We start from the raw sequence: 25,342 nt of genomic DNA on the forward strand, positions 1-25,342 counted from the left end.
CCTAGCTCATAGCTATTTTCCAGTAGAAGAGAAGTAGTCTTATGATTTGGGAGAACAGGGTTAGTTAGAATTAAAATGGTTCTGCTTGGATTCTGAAGAAAGAACAAAGATTAATGGGTAGAAGCTAAAGAGAGGAAGATAATGTCATAAAGAAGCTTACTAACAGAGTCTCACACTACAGGATCATGGCACCATAGATTTATAGCTAGATAGAGTGTTAACTATCTAGTAAGGGAAAAATCTGCCTAACAAGTTGATTCCTTCCTAATAAAGCAGGGATTCTTAACCTGTGGTCTATGAACTTTTTTTTTTTTAATTTAACTGTATTTCAATGTAATTGTTTTCTTTTGCAATCCTATATATTTTATTTTATGCATTTCAAAACTCTGCCCTGAGTATGTCTATAATCTTCACTTCACTGCTAAAAGACTCTATAACACAAACACATACACACACACACATGCATGCACAGACACAACACACACACACTTAAGAATCTCATATCTAGAGGTCTGCAAGTGCAGGCTGGATGACTTGTTGTCATATTTGCTGAATTTATTATAGAAAGGATTTCCATGTAGTTATGAGTTGGACTAAATGATAACTATTAGTTCTCAGATTTTGTGAACTGTTCATCCTCTTGCATAAGCAGCCACTACTTGGAAATATGGATTGCTTTCAAATGGAAGAAGGCAATAATACAGCTGGGCATGAAAGCCCATAATACACTATGACAGGAAAGAAAGGTGGGGAGGAGAGACAGAGAGAGAGGTAGAGAGACAGAGACAGAAACAGAGAGACACACAGATAAAGACACAGAGAGACACTGAGAAGAAATAATGAGAAAGAGAGAAAGAAAGAAAGAAAGAAAGAAAGAAAGAAAGAAAGAAAGAAAGAAAGAAAGAAAGAAAGAAAGAAAGAAAGAAGGAAAAAGAAAGAAAGCTCTTCATGTCCAAATTGCAGGCTTCCTTGAGTCTACATTAGCAAGAATATGGATTGAGCATTATATTGGAATGGGGCTTGTCAACATTAGGAAAAGTAACAGAAGGGCTGGAAAGAGATTGGAGAACTAGACATTCGGCTAGCTCAGTGTTGGAGTTCTCCGAGCTGAATACACAGATGGTGAATTTCTCACTAATTGCCTGGCCTGAAGATTTGGTCTTCAAAACCTTCAGTGGCAACTGAAATAGCAAAACACATTGACCCCATTCCTGCCATGGAAGAGGGACTTGTTTGTTCATTTTGGAACATTCAAATTATTATATTCAAATTAAATATATATATAACATTCACTATAAATTATATTTTATATAGGATAAAAACAAATGTAAAAAAGCTTAACAAGGGTAAAAAAATGCCACATAAATTGCATAAAGGAGGATAGCCCCACCTTACCATAGCTCTGTTTTCTCTGTTGACTCTTTCTATAACCACCAGGTGTCATTTTGAGTCTTCATAAAGTGAAAAAGAACAACTATCCTGGCAATCAGAGGTAAAAGTCTCCACCATAATCTCTCTCTATAACTTTGGACAGATTACCTCACTATCTGAGGCCTCAAGTTCCTATTCTGTAAAGTAATGAGATGTTCTCTAAAATTTCTTCTAGCTCTGATAATCTCTATGATTATTTGGGTTTCAGTTTCCTCACCTGTAACATTAGAGGAGTTAGATTAGGTGTGTTCCAAACCCATTCCTCTCCCTCATGTGTTATGGATCTCTCTTCTGTCTTTAGCTCTCTTCTGTCGAACCCCATCAACGTTTTTGGTGTGGTGTTATCAGTAATTCCATGGTGGAGGTTGACATGTCCTAGATGTGCTGTCCTTCCTATACCATATAGAATGGCAGTCTTAAAAAACACACACACACACACACACACAAAACACTACCTTTATTGCACAAGGGGCTCATTCTTCCTCATTTTACTCCCATGAATCAGTCAAACATTTATTAAGTAGCTCCTGTTTCAGGCACTGTGTTAAACATTAGGAACACAAAATCAAAAGGAAACTCAGTCCCTGTCATCAAGGATGTACAGTGTAATAGGAGAAAACAGAATACTAGTTGAAAAGTGCAAGAGGAAAAGAAAAAGAAAGGTACCCAACAGAAGTACATATTGGAAAAAAAAAAAAACAGAAATCTCAAAATGGTGCAGCCAGGTGAGAAATGAGATGTTTTGATCATCTGATGTTCTCTCCTTAGATGCAGGTGTTGCAATTCATGTCTCTCCTCTCCAATCAGGGTCAGAGGGTAGTGATGAAGTGGAGAGTGGCTGCTGGGAAGCTCTATAAATGTTATTCAAATGAACTCAATGTCTTCTGAGTCATAGGATAATCTAACAATAAATTTAGAGATGAAAGGTCTTAGAGATTTTCTATTGAATTCCCTCCTTTTCTAGAGGAAGAAACTATGACCTAGTGAGGCTGAAATAACCTGTTTTTACACAGATAGTATGTGGTAAAGCTAATATTTGAGCCCAGATCTCAGAGACTTTTCCAACTAATCAATTCTTTGAATGCCTTTTGTTGGAAGATGAATACTTCATCACATGTCATGGTGTAGCCTGAAAATATACAAATCCATCAGTATTCCAGTGCACATCCCTCTTTTTGGATACAAGTTTTATGGTTTGCTTGATGGGGTATCATTTTTAAAATATGCACTTTGTTCAACATTTAATAGGAAACTGGCCAAATAGTACATTTAATTAAGAAAAAATGTAAAAGATTAATTGTAACCTGTCACACTGTATTGTCATTGCTATTTAAGACTCTTTTCTCAGTGTCTAAAATGTTAGCTTTGCTTCATGGTGAATTGGTAAATGTGTTAGGAGCTAGAAGGAATCTGACTCCTTTGGCTTAGCACATTTTTACATGGAAATATATTGACGCACAGGGAAATGGCCCATTATTGTCTTTAGCTGCTGTGTGGAGCTACACATCTTCCCAATAACCTTTGTCCATTGTAGTAGACCTTGAAAATGATATATTGCCTTCTGAGGGCTTAGGCAGCATTTTTCTAGTTTAACTTTCTCAGGAGATTCATAGAAGTAATGAAAGCCAATGCCTTGCTTAAAACTTTCCATGCAGCACTACCTGCTTAATACAGGGAATTTGATTTAAGCTTCTCAAATGAAGTGCTTTTGGGTTCACTTGGAATAAACAAAATCTAGTGATGATTTTTGTCCTGCAAAAATTTGGAATGTGAGTGACTCACTGGAAGACAATGAGGGTCTAAGTGTCTCTACATCATGACTTTTTAGTAGATTCCAAGGAAAGCAGCTGGTATATGTCAGTAGAATTAAAGACTATATGCATTCTTTATTATCAGGTCAAAGCTATCTCAGGATTGCTTAAATACTTTGCTTGATTCTCTGAGACTTGATTCCGTTGAATTTGGAAAGCCTAATTTTTTAAAGGAGTAATAAAAATGCATATATTTATTTAGGTCTTAAACCCCTTACTTGACGTTTTAGCAAACTGGATATCTCTTCAACATTTGAGACCTTGGAAAAGCTATCCAAAATTCAAAGCACTCCATGTGTTAACAGCAACTAAAAAAGCATAGCTCATGATTCCTGACCAGTATCTTTACTTTTAAAAGCTAATTAGTGGATGTACTCATTGAAACAGAAGTTGTTGCATTCCATCAAATTCCATAGCCCCCCAAAAAAGTGACAAAAGAAAATCTGCCCTTGTGTACATGGAGTCTAGAGCTCCATAAAATTTCATACCACCAATAGAAGTTATATATATAAATTTGAAAGATCTATCAGATGATGCACATTAGCTTGCTGTAACCTCACTGAATTATTCTCTTCCTTCAAGACCCAGCACAAACATCAAGTTCTATATGAAACTTTATCTAATATGCATAGCTATGTTTTCCCTCTCTACTTTGTATTTATTATCTTTATTATAACTAGCATTCATGTAGTGCTTTAAGGTTGCCAAACACTTTACAAATATCATATCATGTGTTCTTCACAACAATCCTGAGAAGAAGGTAGCTATTATGATCTCCCTTTTGCAGTTGAGGGAACTGAGGCAACAGAGGTTACATGACTTGCCCATGGTCATAGAGCTAGTAACTGTGAGATGTCAGATCTCAGGTCTTCCTGACTTTAAGACCAGCAATCTGCCTTCAGTGCCACCTAGCTTTCCAATAAATTCTCTATGTCCATAAATATATACTTCCTCCCTCATTAAAATGTATGTCAATTGCTCCATTTTTCATATTTGTATTCCTTCCTAGAATATAGCATAGTTCTTGGTAAATAGGAGAAAGTTAATATATCCTTGACAATTAATTGATTTTCCAGGAACCATTCATGGATGGCAAACACACAGGGTAAAGGAGTAGCCAGGAAACCTGACAAAGACAGAAGTAACCTGTATGAGTAGCATGTTTTCATGGAGGATACCTATGTAGGGAACATATCCTTAGAGTAAACATATCACGGTTGATCATCTTCTCTGATAACATCATAGTACTCTACTCTGTTATCATTTGTACATCATGTTTCTGTTATGAGATGTAAAGTTATCTCTTCTAGGCATCTCTTCCTTGGCATTTTGGTTGCTGCTGGCTTCACAGTACTTGTTGGGGATAGCTTCTGGTCTCATAGTTTTTCAGAGTGACTTGGGTAGTCACCATAGTTCTAAATGCTACCAATTCTGGGCATAACTTTTCAGGGCTACCTGCTGGTTTTCTTACCTTTTTTTCTAATAAGATATGGTGATTAAAATTTTCTCTTTTCTAAGGTCAATGTTTCAGCCCTTTAGAGAAGATTTAGCCTCTGAATGACCATAGCCAAATGAAATTCAGATTCAATGTTCTCGGGCTAAGATTGATTTACTTTTTAACTCCCATATCTGAAAATGAATTTCAGTTGGATATGTTAGACAGCTTTCCTGTATCTGATTTAAGGTTATAAATTCCTTGCATATCATTAATCCATTATAGAATCTTATTCCACTACAACCCATTTCAAGAGAAACTCCCAAAAACATTTCACCAATGGCTCTGTAGAGATCAGTCTATGAAGTTTCAAGAATCTCAGGATTAACTCTCAAATATATTTGAACCTGTATATAAGCTAAGCTAAGGAGGCAAACTCATTATTATCTATCTTGTTAGTCCACCGTGGTGTCTACAATTTCTGCCTTTGTTATGCAAGTCTTTCTGAATATCAAGGATAACTGGGAGGTAAAACATGCCTTTGGTAGAGTACAAGTGCCAGGGTCCAAATGAACTAAATAGAAACTTCTCTGTAACAGATATCCAATTGGAGAACCTTCTACATAGCTATAAAGCATCATAGAAATCTTCTCTGACTTTTCTCACAAACAGAAACTCTCTTCATTTTTGTCAGATTATTCGACAGAAGCAAATCCAACCAGACATTTACATAAATGGTCATATTACTGGGCTATTGACATTGTTCAAGGCAATATGGTGAATTAGACAGGATCCTTCTTAATCTTGTATCCTTCCTCTTGATGTATATATCCTGGATACTCAGTCTCCTTTATTCATATCATTCCAACATCTGTAAGCCTTCCCAGCAGTCTTGCATTGCCCATGCTTTATAATTTTCCATCTCTTCATCACTCATATTTCTATTTAAGCAAAGCCTATTGACCCTATGACAGAATTCTTTATATCATGAGACATCCTGTACTAATGTACCAGCCCCACTAATATGCCACCTTCTAGTTTTTTTTCCTTGCTTTCAATCTACCTTCTCCAATCCATTCTCTACATAACTGCTAAAGTAATCTTTGTTAAACATTGAATGGCCACATAACTCCTGTGCTCAAAACCCTTCAATGATTCTAAGATCATTGATATATAGCAATTTGGAGGGAGATATAATGAATTCTAATATATAATATGAACCTCTAAAATATAACATGAACTCACCTCCAACTTTTAGAATCACTGGTTTGCTTCATGTCAGATTAAATGCCACATTTCCAGAGATAAGAGACTTTCCCCAGTCCCCCAGTGAGTAAAGGCTTCTGCTCTAATCTTAAACTCCCATGTCCTCTGCAAGTATCTTGTATGCACCTATAAATTTGCATGATCCCCATTTAAAAGGATTTTCCATGAGAACACAGATGATTTCCCCCATTCTTTTTATCTCAGTCACACCACAGTGAGGGCACATGATAAATGGTTATTGACCCACTGACCGAACAAGACATTTAAAGCCTTTAGCACTTGGTCTGATAGCTGGTGAAAAGGCTGTGTATGTGTTTGTCCTTCGTTGCCGAAGAAGACCACGCCATCAGAGAAATAATGACATGACTTGCACTTGACTTTGTTTTTTTGAGTGAGGGAGAGCTGTGCAGGTCACCAGCCTCACTTGTCCTCCAGAGCCATCTGAATCCAGTGTCCAGATATTCATCAGGATGACTGGAGATGACCCAGAATGAGGCAGTTGGGGTTAAGTGACTTGCCTGAGGTCACACAGATAGTGAGTGTCAAGTGTCTGAGGGGAGATTTGAACTCAAGTCCTCCTGATTCCTGCACTGCTGCTCTATCTACTGCACCACCTAGCTGCCCAGGTGAAAAGGTTAGAGGGTCAGATTTAGAGTTGAGAAAATCTGTGTTTAAATTTGACCTCAGGCACATACCAGCTATGTATCCCTTGGGTAAGTCCCTTAACTTCTATCTGCCTTAGTTTCTTGAACTATGAAATGGGGATAGTAATAGCATCTACCTTTAACATAGGGAAGATAAATTGAGATTTTAGTAAAGTGGTTAGCACAGTGCCTGGAACATAGTAATTGCTTAAAAAATACTTGTTTCCTTCCATGTTTCCTATCTCTAATTCCATTCTTATTTCACATCACTCCCCTTCAAATAGTCTACATTTTATCCAGCACTGGTTGACTAGCCATTACCAAGCTTAATTTGCCATTCCACATTTCTTTTTTTCTATCTACAAACTAATTTCAAAGTTACCTGAAATTGTCTCCTTCCTCATTTCCACAAATTAAAATCCTTAATTTATCAGACTCAATATTTGTAAAATGACCCACCCAAAAGCCTTCACTCATTCTCCTTCCAAGGAAGATACTAGTGTTTTTCTCCTTCCATACATTCATTTTGCATTTCTTTTTGTTACTAGAAGAATGTAAACTTCTTGGTGGTGAGCACATATTCTAACATGGTGCTTTGCATATAGAAGAACCTAATAAATACTTGCTGGTTTGGATTATTGTTGAATTAAAAAAAAAACCTGAATGGAAAATGGTAACCCAAACATGAACAGTATATCAACTATGTATAGCAAAATGATCTGAATTAATTCTATGACTCATCTAATTTCAATTCTGCATTTAACATGTAGACATTCATGTTTGTACATCACATTTCTTGCTTATCATGATTCCTTGAAGAGAGTAGTTGTTTAAAAAAAGAAAGCATGTGTGTGTGTGTGTGTGTGTGTGTGTGTGTGTGTGTGTGTGTGTATGTGTGTGTGTATGTTCAGAAGAATTGAAATGTTGCACTTTCTCCTGGTCATGGAGTTATTGAAACATTTCTAATTGATCCAACTTATCTTTGGTATAATCATACCATTCTTCTGCTCAAGAAGTTTCATTGGCTCCCTATCACTTTTAGTATCTAAATACAAACAAATGAAACAAAAAATCCTCATGTCAGCATTTAAATCCCTTTATGATATGACTCCAACCATACATTCAAAATAATTTTACTGATTTTTACCTTTTATATATTTCTCATCTCAGGAAAACTCATCAATTTGCTGCTCACCTTATATGATATTCCATCTCCCATTTCCATTCCTTTGCATAGGTGATGGCTCTATGCCTGTAATGCACTGTCTTCCAATTCCTGTCTCTTTGAATCTCTACTTTCCTTTCAAAATTCAAAACAGATGATGGACCACCTCTTAGAAGAAGGAAAAAATCCCTTTCAGTTGTCTCTTCCCTCTATAAGTGCTTCCCCCTCCCCCAACTATTTTGTGTTTATTTAGATTCTCAAGTATTGATATAAATGAAGTCATTATAGTTGAAGAATCTGTGACCTGGAGTGGTAAAAGTGACTTATCCATTGGAATATGAGTAGTAAGCTCACGATTCAAATTCAAATGTTAGTCCTCTAAGAACAAAGCTTTTAGTTTTGCCTTTTTACTACTTGTGTGTATATAAATTGTTCCTATCCTGTAAATGTAATCTTCTTGAGGACAGGGACATTTTTTTTTCTCATAGTATCCTTGGTTCTTAGCACAGTTTTTGACATATAAGACACAATTAATAAAGTTTGTAGAATTGAATTTAGCCAAACCAAAGCATTTATTTTAACTACTATTTTATATTCCAGGGGCACTATATAAGATTCTGGGCAAATCAGAACAATTTGGAATAATGCTTGCCCAGATTAAATTATTTCATTACAAAAGATGGAATGTAATCTCCTTGGTCCATTTCATCTTCCTGATTATATTTCACATCTTTTTTAAAATGCTTCTACTGTACAAAAAATGTACTGCCATTTGAATTAGAGGAAGGAGTTGCCCAAGGACTGAGATCAATGATCGTTGATGTATGACTTGTTCTTGTGTATTAAGTAAGGCCAACCACTATGCTTTTCTCTATTTCTAGGGGCAGAGGCCCATTGAAGCATACAACTGACGTAATTTATGCAGCTAAAATGATATCTGAATCAGGCTCAAGGATGGATGTCCTTGCTCGGCAGATCGCCAAACAAGTAAGTACTTTAGAAAATAGGCATGGGGAAATTCCATTCTCTTGCTTTCTATGACTTGGACATGCTGGCTTAAAGCAAAGGTGTTGACTTGATCAGCCAGAAGGCAGATTGCAAGCAGACATTTTTGGGATTATTTTTTCATGGACACATTAATACTTTGTCATTGCTGAACATTTCTGCAAAGGTAGATACTATCACAAGATCACTTTCTGAAAAAGATCAATCAACTAGCTTTATTAGGTGACCACAGTGTATAAGACACCAAGCAACATTAAGGTTACAAAGACAAAAACAAAATAAGTTTTGGGAGGATTCTAGGAAGATGGTGGAGTAGGCGAGAAAATTCCAAGCTCTCAAAATTTTCCCCCACAAAGAGTTAAAATATCACCTTAAGGTGAACAAAGTATAAGTGGAGATAAATAAGAATAAGGTCACAACTGGAGTCTTCCTAAGACTATTTGAGAAGGTCCAGAGAAAAATCTCAGGACAAGGTCTGGTCCACTGAAAAGTAAACACCTCCAGGCTAGGGTCCATTTTAATAACAAGTGACATACCCTGAAAAGTAAACACCTCCAGGCTAGGGTCCATTTTAATAACAAGTGACATACCCTGAATAGGGTTTATTGAATAGTGAAGGGAGTTGGGCATTTGAAACTGGTAAGACTGAAGGAGCCTCTACCGATAAGGAACACTAGAACCACATGTGCTAAGAAGAGTGCAGTGGCAAGAAGGATCCAGCACAAGCCAGGTGAATGCAGAAGCAGTGGGGCAGAAAGCCTCTAACTGCTGGCACTTAACTGGTGGTTGGAGGGTTGGCTTTGCTTCCAGACAAGATGGGAGAACTGAAGATCTGAAATAAAAGGCACCATTTCTCAAAACCCAGGGCTAGAAGTGTTTATAGAAATTAAACTATCACCACACAAAAAAATGCACATGCAAAAAAGAAAGAATCCAACCATACAAAGCTATTATGGGAACAGAGATAACCAGGGTTCATTTCACAGGAGGATATTGAACTAAAGAAAGCCCCAAAGAATAATGTCAAATGGTCACCTGTCAAAAAAGAATTTATAGAAGATCTTTAAAAAAGATGAAAAATCAAATGACAGAGATGAAGGAAAAACTAAAAAAATTATAAGAATAATCCAAGAAAAACAAGAAGATTTTGAAAGGAAAGTCAATCAATTAGAAAAGGACATCCAGAATCTTAATGAAGAAAATGACACCTTGGAAATTAGACTTGGAACAAGAGAAGCCAGCAAAATTATAAGATATGAAGAAATAATTAACCAAAATATGAATAATAAAAAATAGAAGAGAAAGTGAAATGTAGATTGCTATAGAACCGCTCCAATTAGCCTGAGAACTGTGCAATATGGCAGACATGTTGGACCTTCATGAGACTGGAGGCAAAGACTTTGCCATTGACAAGGATACGGACAAGAGTATTCACAAAGCAAAGAAGGCCAAGAAACACAAGGGTCACATCTTTGGCTCAGAGGACGGGTCTGGGGTCCGAATGTGGAAGGACTATGACAGCGTGGAGCAGGATGGTGACAAACCAGGGCCACAGTGCTGCGTTTAGGAGTGGATACTTTATTTGACTGGAATCTATGAGGAAGCCACTGAAGAAGACATACATGATAAGTTTGCTGAGTATGGGGAAATCAAGAATATCCACCTTAACCTGGACAGGCACACAGGACATCTCAAAGGGTATACACTGGTTGAATGTGAAACATACAAAGAGGCTCAAGCTGCCATGGAGGAACTCAATGGCCAGGATATGATGAGGCAACTAATAAATCTAGATTGGTGTTTTGTGCAGGGGTCACCCAAAGGCAGAAGAAGAGGTGGCCAAAGACAGAGCAGGAGTCTAGAACTGGAGACGACAGTGACTGCACTGCTCAAATGTCATTCTCTCCAAAAGATCAGTTTGCCTACATCTAGTCTTGGAGGAAAGGGGCTGGGATGGGACTCTGACTTAATCTCCTGCCTCCTTATGTGTTTCTTTTATATTATGAATTTGTTGGGGTTTTTTTTCCTATCTGTGAGAGAATCAAACATATCAGGTAAAAATCCAGGGAGGCAATCTAGACTTTTTCTGACTCTTAAGTAGTGAAAACCCATTCCTCGTTCAGCTAAGGGAGTGAAATGTACTATAACATTAAGGGAAATATCAAGGATATTCTCCCAAGTATTGAATTACTGAAGTCTAGAATGTTCACATTCTTTCTCTTACTAGGTGGTGGAAGAAAAATCTTCTCCACCAGGCCATCATGTGCCATCCATATTTTCTGTTTGGCCAGGGGTGGGTGGTGAGGAGTGGATAAGGACAAGGTAGGGATGCTGAAAAAATAATTATTCTTTATTACTTTGTGATTGGAGGCCTGGGGCTAGAGTTGAGGATCTCAGCAAAAGTTACAGAGATGTTTCCTCCATTTATCCTGTCTTTCCTCTATCCTCTGTGCTCCCTTCCAGCTGCCTAGGTGCCTGAACCACTTGTTGAGGGTTCCGAGAGCTCCTCCCCTGGGAAGAATCTGAGCCAAATTCCTGGTATCCTTTCTACAGACAAGGGTGAAGCCCCCATAGAGTAAGGGGTCCAGGGGAGCATTGAGGATGCATAAGAGGAACAGAATGTAGCTGAGACTGGCAAGGACATTGCTTAGCATGCTGGGAGAGAGTCCGTACCACAGACTCAGCAGGTAGTAGGGTGTCCAATAGATAACAAAAGTCAACAGGACAAGTAGAGATAGTTGAAGGATCCAAAGCCTCACACACGGGTGATTATCAAAGGAACCACAAAGAGTGAACTGACTAGCAGGTGCTGGGGAATCAGAGATGAATAATTTTCAGTTCCCTTCCTAGTCATTAGGTGGGCATGAGGCAAGCTAATGGAAAGAGGGAGATGGATAGGTGTATATTGCATTCACATGGTATTCTTTTTGAAGCTCACATATGAATATTATTCTTGTACACATGAACAAGTGCACTTCACTGAGGGTATGTATCACCTTTCCAAATGAGGTTTAGGGTGGTGAGACATACTGGGAAAAGGACTCCAGACCACAGTATAGGGTACTGCTGTAGAATATAAAATTAACCAGCCACATTCATTTTCTCCCCTTACCCATAGACAAGAGAGATGGTGGTGCATGACGTGTACCATCTGCTCAAACACTGTGGACCTAGGTTTTAAACAATGGCCAGATACCATTAGGACTGTTTGGACTCTTGCTGATTTCCCCCATATCAATGGACTGGAGTTAAGGACTACTGTTGTGATTGGACTCTTACTGTGGGCAAAAGAGAGATATGGAGATATGGTAGAAATTGGGACTGAAGTTATGGATTGGGAAATGAGCATCAGGATCTACAGATTGGAATCTCATCATGCTCCCATCTCTCTGTTCAGTATTTGGATTCACTGAATACAATTGGGCCACAGCACATTGCCATGGCTGACAGAGGTATCAGGAAGAGCCCATAGAAGGTGAAGAGGTTATAGGTAATATCTTGCCATGAGGCCTTGAATCTTCTTTTGGTGACACACAGGATGAAGGGAACTGGGCCAGCATGACAGACAGCATGAAACAGGAATAGATGGAGTGGTGTATATTGTAAAGACTTCCACCTTATAGACCAGCCCAGTGCACAGACAAGCCTGGTGCATGGTGCAGACTTGCGCAACGCAACAGGGACAGGACTTGAAACAGGCTTCAGGGCACCACTGGGAGCAGTTCCCAGTTTGCTCAATCCACAAGTGCCACAGACAGCTTCAAAGATCAGTGGGAGGACTCCTTTACTCAGGAGAGGGGAGCATGATCTGGACCTCCAGGAGTAGGCACTGCAACAATAGCTGCCATTGTTGGAGCCCTCAACCTAGAGGGGGAACTGAACAGCTGATCTAAATATCAGCCCTGAAGGGAAGCCCTGGGAGACCTCCACATAAAGATGCTGGGGGAATTGAGTCACTGGTCTGATTCTCAACCCTGAGCTCCACCAGGGGTGAGGAAGAGCACTGGCTGTGGAGCCAGAGGCAGTTGTGGTGAGGGAATTCCAATTGCAGATTCTGGGCAAAGAAGGTTTTGGTTTCTCCCAGACCAGTGTGCAGGCCAGGAGAAGAGTAAACTCCTCTCCCTTGATTGTGTCACCATGGAGGAACTGAGTACTTACAGGTCCCCAGAGTATACACTCCTCTTGACAAAGGACTCAAAAGTCAAGTAACTAGCCAGGAAAATGCCCAAAAAAGAGAGAAAAAATAAGACAAAAAAGGTTACTTTCTTGGTGAACAGGTATTTTTTCCCATTATTTCAATGAAAAAGAACAAAGCATAACATCAGAGGAAGTCAAGGCTTCCATGTCCAAAACCTCCAAAATAAATATTCCATGGTCTCAGGCCATGGAAGAGCTCAAAAAGCATTTTGAAAATCAAGTAAGAGAGGTGGAGGAAAAATTGGGAAGATAAATGAGAACAATGCAAGAAAATAATGAAAAGCAAGTCAGCAGCTTGCTAAAGGAGACCCAAAAAAACGCTGAAGAAAACAACACCTTTAAAAATAGGCTAACTTAATTGGCAAAAAAGGTCCAAAAAGCCAATGAGGAGAAGAATGCTCTAAAAAGCAGAATTAGACAAATAGAAAAGGAGGTTCAAAAGCTCACTGAAGAAAATAGTTCTTTAAAAATTAAAATGCAGCAGATGGAAGCTAATAACTTTATGAGAAACCAAGAAATTACAAAAACAAAAACAAAAGAATGAAAAAGTAGAAAATAATGTGAAATATCTCATTGGAAAAACAATTGACCTGGAAAATAGATCCAGGAGAGACAATTTAAAAATTATGGGACTACCTTAAAGCCACAATCAAAAAAAGAGCCTAGACATCAACTTTCATGAGATTATCAAGAAAAATTGCCCTGATATTCTAGAACCAGAATCCATCAATCACTTCCTGAAAGAGATGGAAAAAGATAAACTCCTAGGAATATTGTAGCCAAATTCCAGAGTTCCCAGGTCAAGGAGAAAATATTGCAAGCAGACATAAAAAAACAATTAGAGTGTTGTGGAAATACAATCAGAATAGCACAGAATCTGGCAGTTTCTACATTAAGGGATCAAAGGGCTTGGAATTTGATATTTCAGAAGTCAAAGGAATTTGGATTAAAATTCCAATCGAATGCATTTTTAATTAGTATTAAAACCAAGAATCACCTACCCAATATAACTGAGTATAATACTTCAGGGGGAAAAAAATGGTCATTCAAGGAAATAGAGGACTTTCAAGCCTTCTTGATATAAAGACCAGAGATGAATAGAATATCTGACTTTCAAACACAAGAATCAAGAGAAACATGAAAAGGTAAATAGGAAAGAGAAGTCATAAGGGACTTAGTAAAGTTGAACTCTTTACATAACTACATGGAAAGATAATATTTGTAATTCTTGAAACTTTTTTCAGTATTTGGGTAGCTGGAGGGATTATATACACATATATACATGGAGGGCACAGGGTGAGTTGAATAGGGAGGGATGATATCTAAAAAAGAAAAATTAAGGGATAAGAGAGGAATATATTGGGAGGAGAAAGGGAGCGATGGAACGGGGCAAATTACTCTATAAAAGAGGTAAGAAAAAGCTTTTTCAATGGAGAGACAAGGGGGAAGTAAGAGGCAAAAAGTAAAGCTTACTCTCATCACATTTGGCTTAAGGAGGGAACAACATGTACACTTAATTTGGTTTGATAATCTATCTTACACTACAGGAAAGTAGGGAAGAATGGGATAAGTAGAGTGGGGGGATGATAGAAGAGAGATCAAATGGGAGGAAGGAGTAATTAGAAGTATACACTTTAGGTGATGGATAAGGTCAAAAGAGAGATTGGAATGAAAGGGGACAGGATAGGATGGAGGGAAATATAGTTAGTCTTTTACAACATGACTATTATGGAAGTCTTTTGCAAAACTACACATATATAGCTTATATTGAATTGCTTGCCTTCTCGGTGGGGATGGTGAGGAGGGAGGAAGGGAGAGAAGTTGGAACTCAAAGTTTTAGGAACAAATGTTGAGAACTGTTTACATATGCATCTAGGAAATAAGAAATACAAGTAATTGGGTACAGAAATCTATATTGCCCTTCAAGAAAAGAGAGAAGATGGGGATAAAGGTAGGGACGGATGTGATAGAAGGGAGGGCAGATTGGGGGAAGGGGTAATCAATGCATGGTGTTTTGGAGTGGGGAAAGGGGAGAAATGGGAAGAAAATTTGGAACTCAAAATCTTGTGGAAATGAGTGTTGAAAACTAAAAATAAATAAAGAATGAGTGGGTTAAACAACAAGTCATAGAAACAACCAACAACTTCATTCAAGGAAATGACAATAATGAGACAATCTACCAAATTTTATGGGATACTGAAGAAACAGGTTTTAAGGGAAGTTTTATATCTTTGAATGCCTACATGAATAAAATAGAGAAAGAGGAGATCAGTGAATTGAACGTGCAGCTGAGAAAGCTTGAAAAGAACAAATTGAAAATCCCCAAGTAAATACCAAATTAGAAATACTGAGACCAAAGGACAGATTAATAAAACTGAAGTGAAGAAAACTACTAAATTTTTGTTTAATATTTATTTTTTTAATAAATAAAACTAAGATTTGGTTTTATGAAAAAAACAATAAAATTAATAAACCTTTGGTCAATTTGATTTTAAAAAAGGAGAAAACCAAATTACCAATATCAAAAATGAAAAAGAGTGAACTAACCTTCAGTGAGGAGGAAATTAAAACAATAATTAGGGGGGCAGAGCCAAGATGGCGGAGTAGAAAGATGCACATACACATAGCTCTGAACCCAGAACCCGTAGAATATCTGTAAAAAGAAACTCACGGCGAATTCTGGAGCAGTAGAGGCCATAGAACAGTGGAGCAAAGGAGAATTCTGTTCCAGAGGGACATGAAAACCTCTCGCAAAAGGTCTGTCGCGCTGCGGACGCAGAGCCCAGCCCAGCCCTGCCGCAGCCACGGCACGGAGAAGAACGGATCTGAGCGGGCTTCAGGGATGGGATCTCTAGCGGCTGCGCGGGTCCCTCCACCCACAGGTGACAGGGGTCAGTGAGAGGGTCTTTTTGGCGGGTCGAGAAGGGAGTGGGGTGCCCCCATAACTCAGGCCCCCTCGGAAGGCAGCAGCTGAGGCAGCGGCAGACCAGGGCTCCCCAAGCAGGCAGGAGCCTGGATCCATTGTTGAAGGTCTCTGCATAAAGCCCCTGAGGGAACTGAGCCTGAGAGGCGGCCCTGCCCTGACCTGAGCACCTGAACTTAATCTCACACTGAATAGCAGCCCCACCCCCGCAGAAGCCCTGAGGCTGGGAAGCAGCATTTGAATCTCAGACCCCAAGCACTGGCTAGGAGGATCAGGAGGCAAGGTGGGTGTGAGGAGAATATTCAGAGGTCAAGTCACTGGCGGGGAAAATGCCCAGAAAAGGGAAAAGAAATAAGACTATAGAAGGTTACTTTCTTGGCGAACAGGCATTTCCTCCCTTCCTTTCTGATGAGGAAGAACAATGCTTACCATCAGGCAAAGACACAGAAATCAAGGCCTCTGTATCCCAGCCCACTCAGTGGGCTCAGGCCATAGAAGAGCTCAAAAAGAATTTTGAAAATCAAGTTAGAAAGGTGGAGGAAAAGCTGGGAAGAAATGAGAGAGATGCAGTCAAAGCATGAACAGCAGGTCAGCACCCTGCTAAAGGAGACCCAAAAAAATGCTGAAGAAAATAACACCTTGAAAACTAGCCTAACTCAATTGGCAAAGGAGGTTCAAAAAGCCAATGAGGAGAAGAATGCTTTCAAAAGCAGAATTAGCCAAATGGAAAAGGAGATTCAAAAGCTCACTGAAGAAAATAGTTCTTTCAAAATTGGAATGGAACAGATGGAGGCTAATGACTTATGAGAAACCAAGAAATCACAAAACAAAACCAAATGAATGAAAAAATGGAAGAGAATGTGAAATATCTCATTGGAAAAACAACTGACCTGGAAAATAGATCCAGGAGAGACAATTTAAAAATTATGGGACTACCTGAAAGCCATGATCAAAAAAAGAGCCTAGACATCATCTTTCATGAAATTATCAAGGAAAACTGCCCTGAGATTCTAGAACCAGAGGGCAAAATAAAGATTCAAGGAATCCACAGAACACCACCTGAAAGAGATCCAAAAAGAGAAACTCCTAGGAACATTGTGGCCAAATTCCAGAGTTCCCTGGTCAAGGAGAAAATATTGCAAACAGCTAGAAAGAAAAAATTCAAGTATTGTGGAAATACAATCAGGATAACACAAGATCTAGCAGCTTCTACATTAAGGGATCAAAGGGCATGGAATAGGATATTCCAGAAGTCAAAGGAACTAGGACTAAAACCAAGAATCACCTACCCAGCAAAACTGAGTATAGTACTTCAGGGGAAAAATTGGTCTTTCAATGAAATCAAGGACTTTCAAGCATTCTTGATGAAAAGACCAGAGCTGAAAAGAAAATTTGACTTTCAAACACAAGAATGAAGAGAAGCATGAAAAGGTGAACAGCAAAGAGAAGTCATAAGGGACTTACTAAAGTTGAACTGTTTATATTCCTACATGGAAAGACAATATTTGTAACTCTTGAAACTTTTCAGTATCTGGGTACTGGGAGGGATTACACACACACACACGCACACGCGCGCACACACACACATAGCGACAGAGTGCACAGAGTGAATTGAAGAGGATGGGATCATATCTTAAAAAAATTAAATCAAGCAGTGAGAGAGAAACACATTGGGAGGAGAAAGGGAGAAATGGAATAGGGCAAATTATGTCTCATAAAAGAGGCAAGCAAAAGACTCATTAGTGGAGGGATAAAGAGTGGAGGTGAGAGAAAAACATGAAGTTTATTCTCATCACATTCCACTAAAGGAAGGAATAAAATGCACACTCATTTTGGTATGAAAACCTATCTTACAATACAGGAAAGTGGGGGATAAGGGGATAAGCAGGGTGGGGGGATGATGGAAGGGAGGGCATGGGGAGGAGGGAGCAATTTGAGGTCGACACTCATGGGGAGGGACAGGATCAAAAGAGAATAGAAGTAATGGGGGACAGGATAGGATGGAGGGAAATATAGTTAGTCTTATAGAACACAACTATTATGGAAGTCATTTTCAAAACTACACAGATTTGGCCTATATTGAATTGCTTGCCTTCCAAAGGGAAGGGGTGGGGAGGGAGTGAGGTAAAGAAGTTGGAACTCAAAGTTTTAGGAACAACTGTCGAGTACTCTTCTTGCTACTAGGAAATAGGAAATACAGGTAAAGGGGTATAGAAAGTTATCTGGCCCTATAGGACAAAAGATAAGATGGAGACAAGGGCAGAGAGGGATGACAGAAGAGAGAGCAGATTGGTCATAGGGGCAATTAGAATGCTTGGTGTTTGGGGAGGGGAGGGGATAAAATGGGAGAAAATTTGGAACCCAAAATTTTGTTAAAATGAATGTCAAATAAATAAATTAATTAAAAAAAATAATTAGAAATTACTTTGCCCAACTGTGTGCCCATAAATTCAACAATCTAAATGAGATGAATAATTATTTTAAAAATTATAAATTGCCCAGATTAACAAAAGAGGAAGTTGAATTCTTAAATAACCCCATCTCAGAAAAAGAAATTGAACAAGTTATCAATGAACTCCCTAGGAAAAAATCTCCAGGGCCAGATGGATTTATAAGTGAATTCTATCAAACAATTATAGAACAGTTAATTCCAATACTATATAGATTAATTGGGGAAATTGGGGAAGAAGGAGCCTTACCAAATTCCTTTTATGATACAAATATAGTACTGATACCTAGACCAGGAAGAGCCAAAACAGAGAAAAAAATTATAGATCAAATTCTCTAATGAATATAGATACAAACATTTTAAATAAGATATTAGCAAAAAGAATACAGTAATTTATCACAAGAATGATACATTATGATCAGGGAGGATTTATACCAGGAATGCAGGGTTGGTTCAGTATTAGGAAAACTATTAACATTAATGATCATATCAACAACAAAACAAACAGAAACCACGTGATAATTATTTTCTAGAGCTAGAGAACATAATATCAAAATTCATCTGGAAGAACAAAAGGTCCAGAATATCAAGGAAACTAATGAAAAGAAATGCTAGAGAAGGTAGCCTAGTCCTACCGGATCTCAAATTGTATTATAAAGCAGCAATCATCAAAACCACTTTGGTAATGACTAAGAAGTAAAGGGGCAGACCAGTGGAATAGATTAGGTATGTAAGACACACTAGTCAATGAATATAGCAATCTACTGTTTGATAAACAGCTTCTAGGATAAGAACTCAATTTTTGACAAAAATTGCTGGGAAAACTGGAGAACAGTGTGGCGGAAACTAGGCATAGACCAATGTCTGACACCATATACAGGAATAAATCCAAATAGATACATTATCTAGGTATAAACATTGATACTATAAACAAATTAGGGAAGCAAAGAATAGTATATTTATCAGATTTATGGAGAATGGAGAAATTGTTGACCAAGCAAGAGAGAGAACATTATGAAGTGCAAAATGGATATCTTTGATTACACTAAATTGAAAAGTTTTTGTACAAACAAACCCAATGCCACCAAGATTAGGAGGGAAGCAGAAAACTGAAAGAATTTTTGCAACTAGTGTTTGTAATAAAGGTTTCATTTCTAAATATATAGAGAACTGAGTCAAATGTACAAAAATACAAGTCATTCTCCAACTGATAACTGGTTGAAGGATATGAACAGGCCATTTTCAAAGGAACAGATTAAAGCTATCTATAGTCATATGAAAAAATGCTTTAAATCACTATTGGTTAGAGAGATGCAAACCAAAACAACTCTGAGGTACCACATCACACCTCTCAGATTGGTTAACATGAAAAAAACAGGAAGATGATTAAAGTTGGAGAAGATGTGGGAGAGTTGGAACACTAATTCATTATTGGTGGAGCTATGAGCTGATCCAACCATTCTGGAGAGCAATTTGGAACTATGTCCAAAGGCAAACCCTTTGACCCAACAATATCACTTCTAGGATGCATCCCAAAGAGATCATAAAAGTGGGAAAGGGATTTATATGTACAAAAATATTTATAGCAGCTCTCTTTATGGTAGCCAAAAACTGGAAATCAAGGGGATGCCCATCTATTGGGGAATGGCTGAACAAGTTGTGCTATATGAATGTAAAGGAATTCTGTTATGCTATAAGAAATGGTGAACAGGAAGACTTCAAAGAGGCCTGGGAAGACTTATATGAACTGATGCTGCGTGACAGGAGCAGAAACAGGAGAACTTTGTACGCAGCAATAATCAGAGAGCTTGAAGAATTTTTCTGGTAGACTTAATCCTTCATATCAATGCAAGGACCTAAACAATTCCCAATAGACTCTTGAGGCAAAAGGCCTTCCACATCCAGAGAAAGAATTATGGAATTGGATTGCAGAATGAAGCAGACCCTTTTCCTTTGTATTATGTTTTGTTTTGTTTTATGGTTTCTCCCATTCATTTTAATTCTTCTATGCAACATGACTAAGGTGAAAATGTAGTGAACAGGAATGTATGTATAGAACCTATACAAGATTGCAAGCCATCACGGGGAGGGAGGGGGAAAGGAGGGGGAAAAATCTAAGATATATGGAAGTGAAAACAAATAAAAGAATTTACAAAATAAATAAATAAATAGAGACAATGAAACCACAACCATGTGATATTGTAAGTTGACCAGGATCATAGAGGTGACCAAATAATAGAGCTGAGACTTGAATCTTGGGGGAAAAAGTTAAATATAAGGAAAATAACAGTATTTATAGAATAAAGAAGAGAAAATATAAAAATAATCAGACTAAGTGAAAGTTATGAGTAAAAAAAGAACCTTGATACAATAGTAAAAGAAATAATTAAAGAAAATTGTCCTGAAGCATTAGAACAAGGGGCAGGGGGAATAGAAATAGAAAAAGTCTATATATAATCACTTAAAAGAGATCCCATGAGGAATATTCATAAGAAAATCACAGTCAAATTCTGGAAGCCCCAGCTCAAGGATAAAATATTGAAAGCATTAAGATTAAAACAATTTAATTATGCTTGTGCCACAATTAGACTCACACAAGACCTAGCAGCAAAGACATTAAAGGACCTCATGTCTTGGAGCATATTATATTGAATAGCAAAAGAACTCGGACTCTGGCAGAAAATATCATACCCTATAAGGTTAAGTGTTATCCTGAATGAAAAAAAATCAAAACAAAACAATGGCTATTTGACAAACTCTCAGACTTTCAAGACTTTGTTAAAAAAAATCTTGAACCTAATAGAAAATTTGACAAACAAAAAGCAAGAGAAATATACGGTATATACCAAAGACTGATTATAAAGAATTCACAAGGACAGATTATTTACTTTTGTACTTTTCATATATATATATATGTATATGTATATGTATGTATGTACATACATATACATATATATATATACATATATATACATATATATACACACACATATATTTACATATATATATATATATAGTATAAAATGTATGCCCAAGATCCTTATTAATAATTGAGTAATTCATAAGTAAAATTGGAGAAAGCCTGAGTAGGATATGGATTTAAAATTAAAACTATTTAGGAACAGATGAAAAGAGTAATTATTTTGTACAAATGAGGTGCAAAAAGAAGTAGCTATACAGAGGAATTAGATAGGGAAGGAGGGGTGGTAGTTCTTCTGGTAACCTATTTTCATCAGGAATGGGTTTAAGAGGGAACAATACATATATATTTAGAAGAGTATAAAAGTTTTCTAAATTCCAAAGACACTAGGGGCATAGGGAAGGGAGAGAGGACAAGGGAGCATTCTTTAGATTGGAGGGGGAGGGAATAGTTAAAAGGGGGGCATGGAAGGAATGGGAGGATAGGGGAAGGATTCTTGGAGGGGGGTTAGGCAAGTAATAAGAGAGCAAGGTAGTGGGTGGAAGTAAAGTAGAGGAGGCAGGAGGGATAAGAAGCAATAGATACGCACAAACATCAACAACAAAGATCAGGAGTAGAATGTTTGGGAAAATACGTGTGTGTGTGTGTGTGTGTGTGTGTGTGTGTGTGTGTATCTATAGCTATAAAGAAACATATCTAAACTTGATTGTAGCCTTCTGGGGGTCAGGGGAGGAACAAAAGAACAAAGTAAAAAATGCACAGCAGATAACAAAATAACTCACAATGAATCGAAAAAAATATAGACAATTTTCAACACGTGTTATTTATCATACAGGCTTTTTTGAAATGAAAATTTATTGTTACATAATTTAAATCTTCTCTTATGTTCTGCTATGCACATGACATGCTTTTTTTTCCCTTTTCAACTTTGTATTTAAGTTCCTATATTTAAGTTCATGATATGTTTTTGGTTCTTTTTTTCTATTCTGTATTTGTTTTCTGGCATTTGAGTCTAAAATAAAATTTTAAAAAAAATGTTTTGAAGGAATATAGAGATATGCGTAGTGAACATGTTTGCCAGGTGTTTTACTTTTAATAGCCAATCTAAACCTTACTTGTTGCTTTAATAATTTTATGGATCAGTTATTAGGAAGGATATTGCTTAACTCACACAGATTGCAGCCCCTTCCAAGGCTTTACATTTTAAGTGATCCTTCCCTCTTTTTGTACAATGTCCACAGAGAATTCTGATTCATAGCCTTTGAAATATATATTATGCTGTTACAAATTATATTTGGGTGGTTGATAAAATATCACAAGAATTCATAGAAATGTCTATGATATCTACATACATGTGAAAGACCAAGAGGAATTCATGCAGCTCCCCTTCCTGATCAATTTTTAAAAACAGATAAATAAATTCTTTATATAACACAGATTGGCCTTTTTTAGTCCTCTTTTTAAGATGCAATTTCCAGAATATCATATTTGAAATTATAATAATTGTTATTACTCAATAAAACATTAATATTATTAAAATCCTTACTGAATATTAATAAAATAGCTACCATTAATTTGCTAAGATACACACACTTTGGGTTTAATTTTTTTTTTTTCCTTTCTGGCTGCTTGAAGTATTTTTCTTTAACCTTAGAGGACTGGAATGTAGTTATAATATTCCTGATAGTTTCTGTTTTGAGATCTCTTTTAAGAGGTGATTGGTGGATTCTTTACATCTCTGCTTTACTTTCTTGATCTAAGATATCAGGGAAATTTTCCTCAATAATTTCTTGAAAGATGATGTTAAAGCTCTTTTCTGAGCATGACTTTCAGATAGTTCATTAATTCTTAAATTATCTCTCCAAAGGCATTTCTTAGAGCCTCATGTAATCCAAATACTATTTGGCTACTTTACTATGTGAATTCTCATTTTTCTTAATTGTAAAATAGGGATTTGAATTAGATGCTTTTTAAGGTGTCTTAGTATTGGAGAGACCTGGCTTAGAATCCTAGCTCTATTGTTTGCTAGCTATTTGATTTTAGTGAAGTCTTTTTCTATCCAGAGACTCAGTTTCCTTATTCCTTGCAATAGATATAATCTTACTGCCTCACATGGTTTTCTAAGAGGAAAGTGGTTCTTAATGCTAGAAATATTACAGAGATGTGGCCTGTAAGTCCCATCAAAATCTGTCCTAACCTGAAAAAACCCTAAATTTTAGCAGCCTCCTTATACTGACATGAGAAAAGAATCTATCTATATTTACTCATGTCCTGAAAATGGTTCCTCTACTCTCTGGAAGTTTTCAAACTCTCATTTGCTGTTTATTCATACTAGAAGTGCTGACCCTATTAATCTGATCATACAGTATTACTTAAGGACAACCATTTGCTATGCAATTGTGCACATGGAGCATAGTCATCTGAGCAGCTGCCAATGGAAATGCAGAAGGCTGACTCACTGAATTATACTATGTGTTTCTCCTAACTCAGGAAGCCATAGTAAAAGCTGGAGCCAATTGTAACTTTCACTAACAGTCTTCACTTTGCCAGATGAGCAATATTTAATATCTTCCTAGGCTATTGCTGGAGTTATTTGAAATGGACCATGAAAGAAGAGCATCTACAATCCAAATTTTACAAAAATGACCCAATGTGCATTAGAAAGTCATGTTACAAAAAAAGAAGTCAGTTACTAATTATTTCTTTTGTTTGAAGGGAACAAAATGAATCTGAAGTACCATACCTCTCCTTATTCTCTTTTCCTACTAAATGTTATATTAAACATTAACACAACAAAGAACGAAAAATTAAAATACAAAGCTAATGATGGTTTGAAGTGAAAAAGAACATTGAAATTGAGTTGCCATCTGCTTGTCTCTAGTGAATGCCCAGGTGCATATAAAAGTTAGACTAAGAAAAATCTCCATAATAGAGTACTCAACAGATGTCCTGGTCTGTGAAGTCTCAATAAAGTGGGTGTGATAAGTCAAGCTACTTTATGATATATTCCAGTGATTTTTTTGTTAATTGGTTAATGACAGAATTAAACAAATGACAACATTTGATAATGTTCTACAAAGGTTAAGAATTTGCTTTATAAAACTAAGCTTGAAAGTTTATGTACCATTATCATTGCAAAGTTGTCATTCTCATTTCCCCATACTACTTGTCATTTAGTCAATGACTTTTAAGAAAAAGAAGGATTTGTAGCCTCAGCACCTCAGCGTTGGAAGGAAATTCAGAGGCCATGTCATTCAACCCATACCCAAAGAATAACCCTCTCTTTACAACATACTCCCACCTTTCTTTGAAGAAACTTAGGGTAACAAAGAGAGATTGGTTTCTTTATCATAAACATATGGAAAACAGATTTAGAGCAGAAAGTATATGGAAAATGTTAATCTCTCATAGAGGCTTTGCAGTAGCTGAAGAGAGTGCCTATGCTGATGAAAAGGCATTGAAGATATGGCTGATTTTTCTTCTAAAATACTCCCTCTATATTGTTTGTTTCATTGGCCTTTTCTCCATCAAAAGTGGCTGAAGCAGAAATGAGTTCATTTACCTAACATGGCCAATTATGCTTTATTCAAAAAAAGAAACAACAACATAGAATGATTACAGTTTTTAAGGCTATTTTTCAAAAATTTAAAAAGTAAATACTGTAAAAAGTACCCCTAATTAGTCATAAAAAAGCAGATTGTGGGTTTCAAAAGGATTTTCAGGTTTTTTCTGATTTTAAACAAAGATGTCAAAGAAAATTAAAATTTAAATATAAGTATACACACATAAGTATGTATGCAAGTATGTATGTATATTTCTTTGCCCATAAAAATTCTTGTGGTGAAAGACATTTAAAGCATTTGTTAAAGCATTTGCCAAGAGATTTGGTGTCCATGATGTCCCTTCCTAGCTGTTATGTGTTTTCTTCTATTATTGAAATATAAATTCTTTGAGGTCATAGACTGCTGTTTTTGGTTGTATTTGTATCCCCCATCTTTAGTACAATCTTCGTGACACATAGGAAACACGTAATAAATGTTTTACCTGTATACCCAACAGGGGTATGCTATTTGCACTCATTGTCACTACATATGCA

The 25,342-nt window shown here is 37.1% G+C and overlaps 1 protein-coding gene and 2 pseudogenes across 3 annotated transcripts in view; 2 read left to right on the forward strand and 1 right to left on the reverse strand.

Annotated features, from left to right (window-relative positions):
• CTNNA3 (catenin alpha 3) overlaps positions 1–25,342 on the forward strand; it is a 1,968,199-nt gene that overhangs the window by 1,878,665 nt on the left and 64,192 nt on the right. For all 3 annotated transcript variants that reach the window (XM_072628814.1, XM_072628812.1, XM_072628815.1), the window contains one exon: positions 8,634–8,739. In XM_072628814.1, coding sequence (XP_072484915.1) covers positions 8,634–8,739 — 106 coding nt within the window. The remainder of the gene's footprint in view (positions 1–8,633; positions 8,740–25,342) is intronic.
• Positions 10,115–10,858, forward strand: LOC140529264 (RNA-binding protein 8A pseudogene; annotated as a pseudogene).
• On the reverse strand, positions 11,182–25,326 carry LOC140529273 (putative gonadotropin-releasing hormone II receptor; annotated as a pseudogene).

The sequence above is a fragment of the Notamacropus eugenii genome, chromosome 1, assembly GCF_028372415.1.
Source record: "Notamacropus eugenii isolate mMacEug1 chromosome 1, mMacEug1.pri_v2, whole genome shotgun sequence".
In the NCBI taxonomy this organism is placed as follows: Eukaryota; Metazoa; Chordata; class Mammalia; order Diprotodontia; family Macropodidae; genus Notamacropus; species Notamacropus eugenii.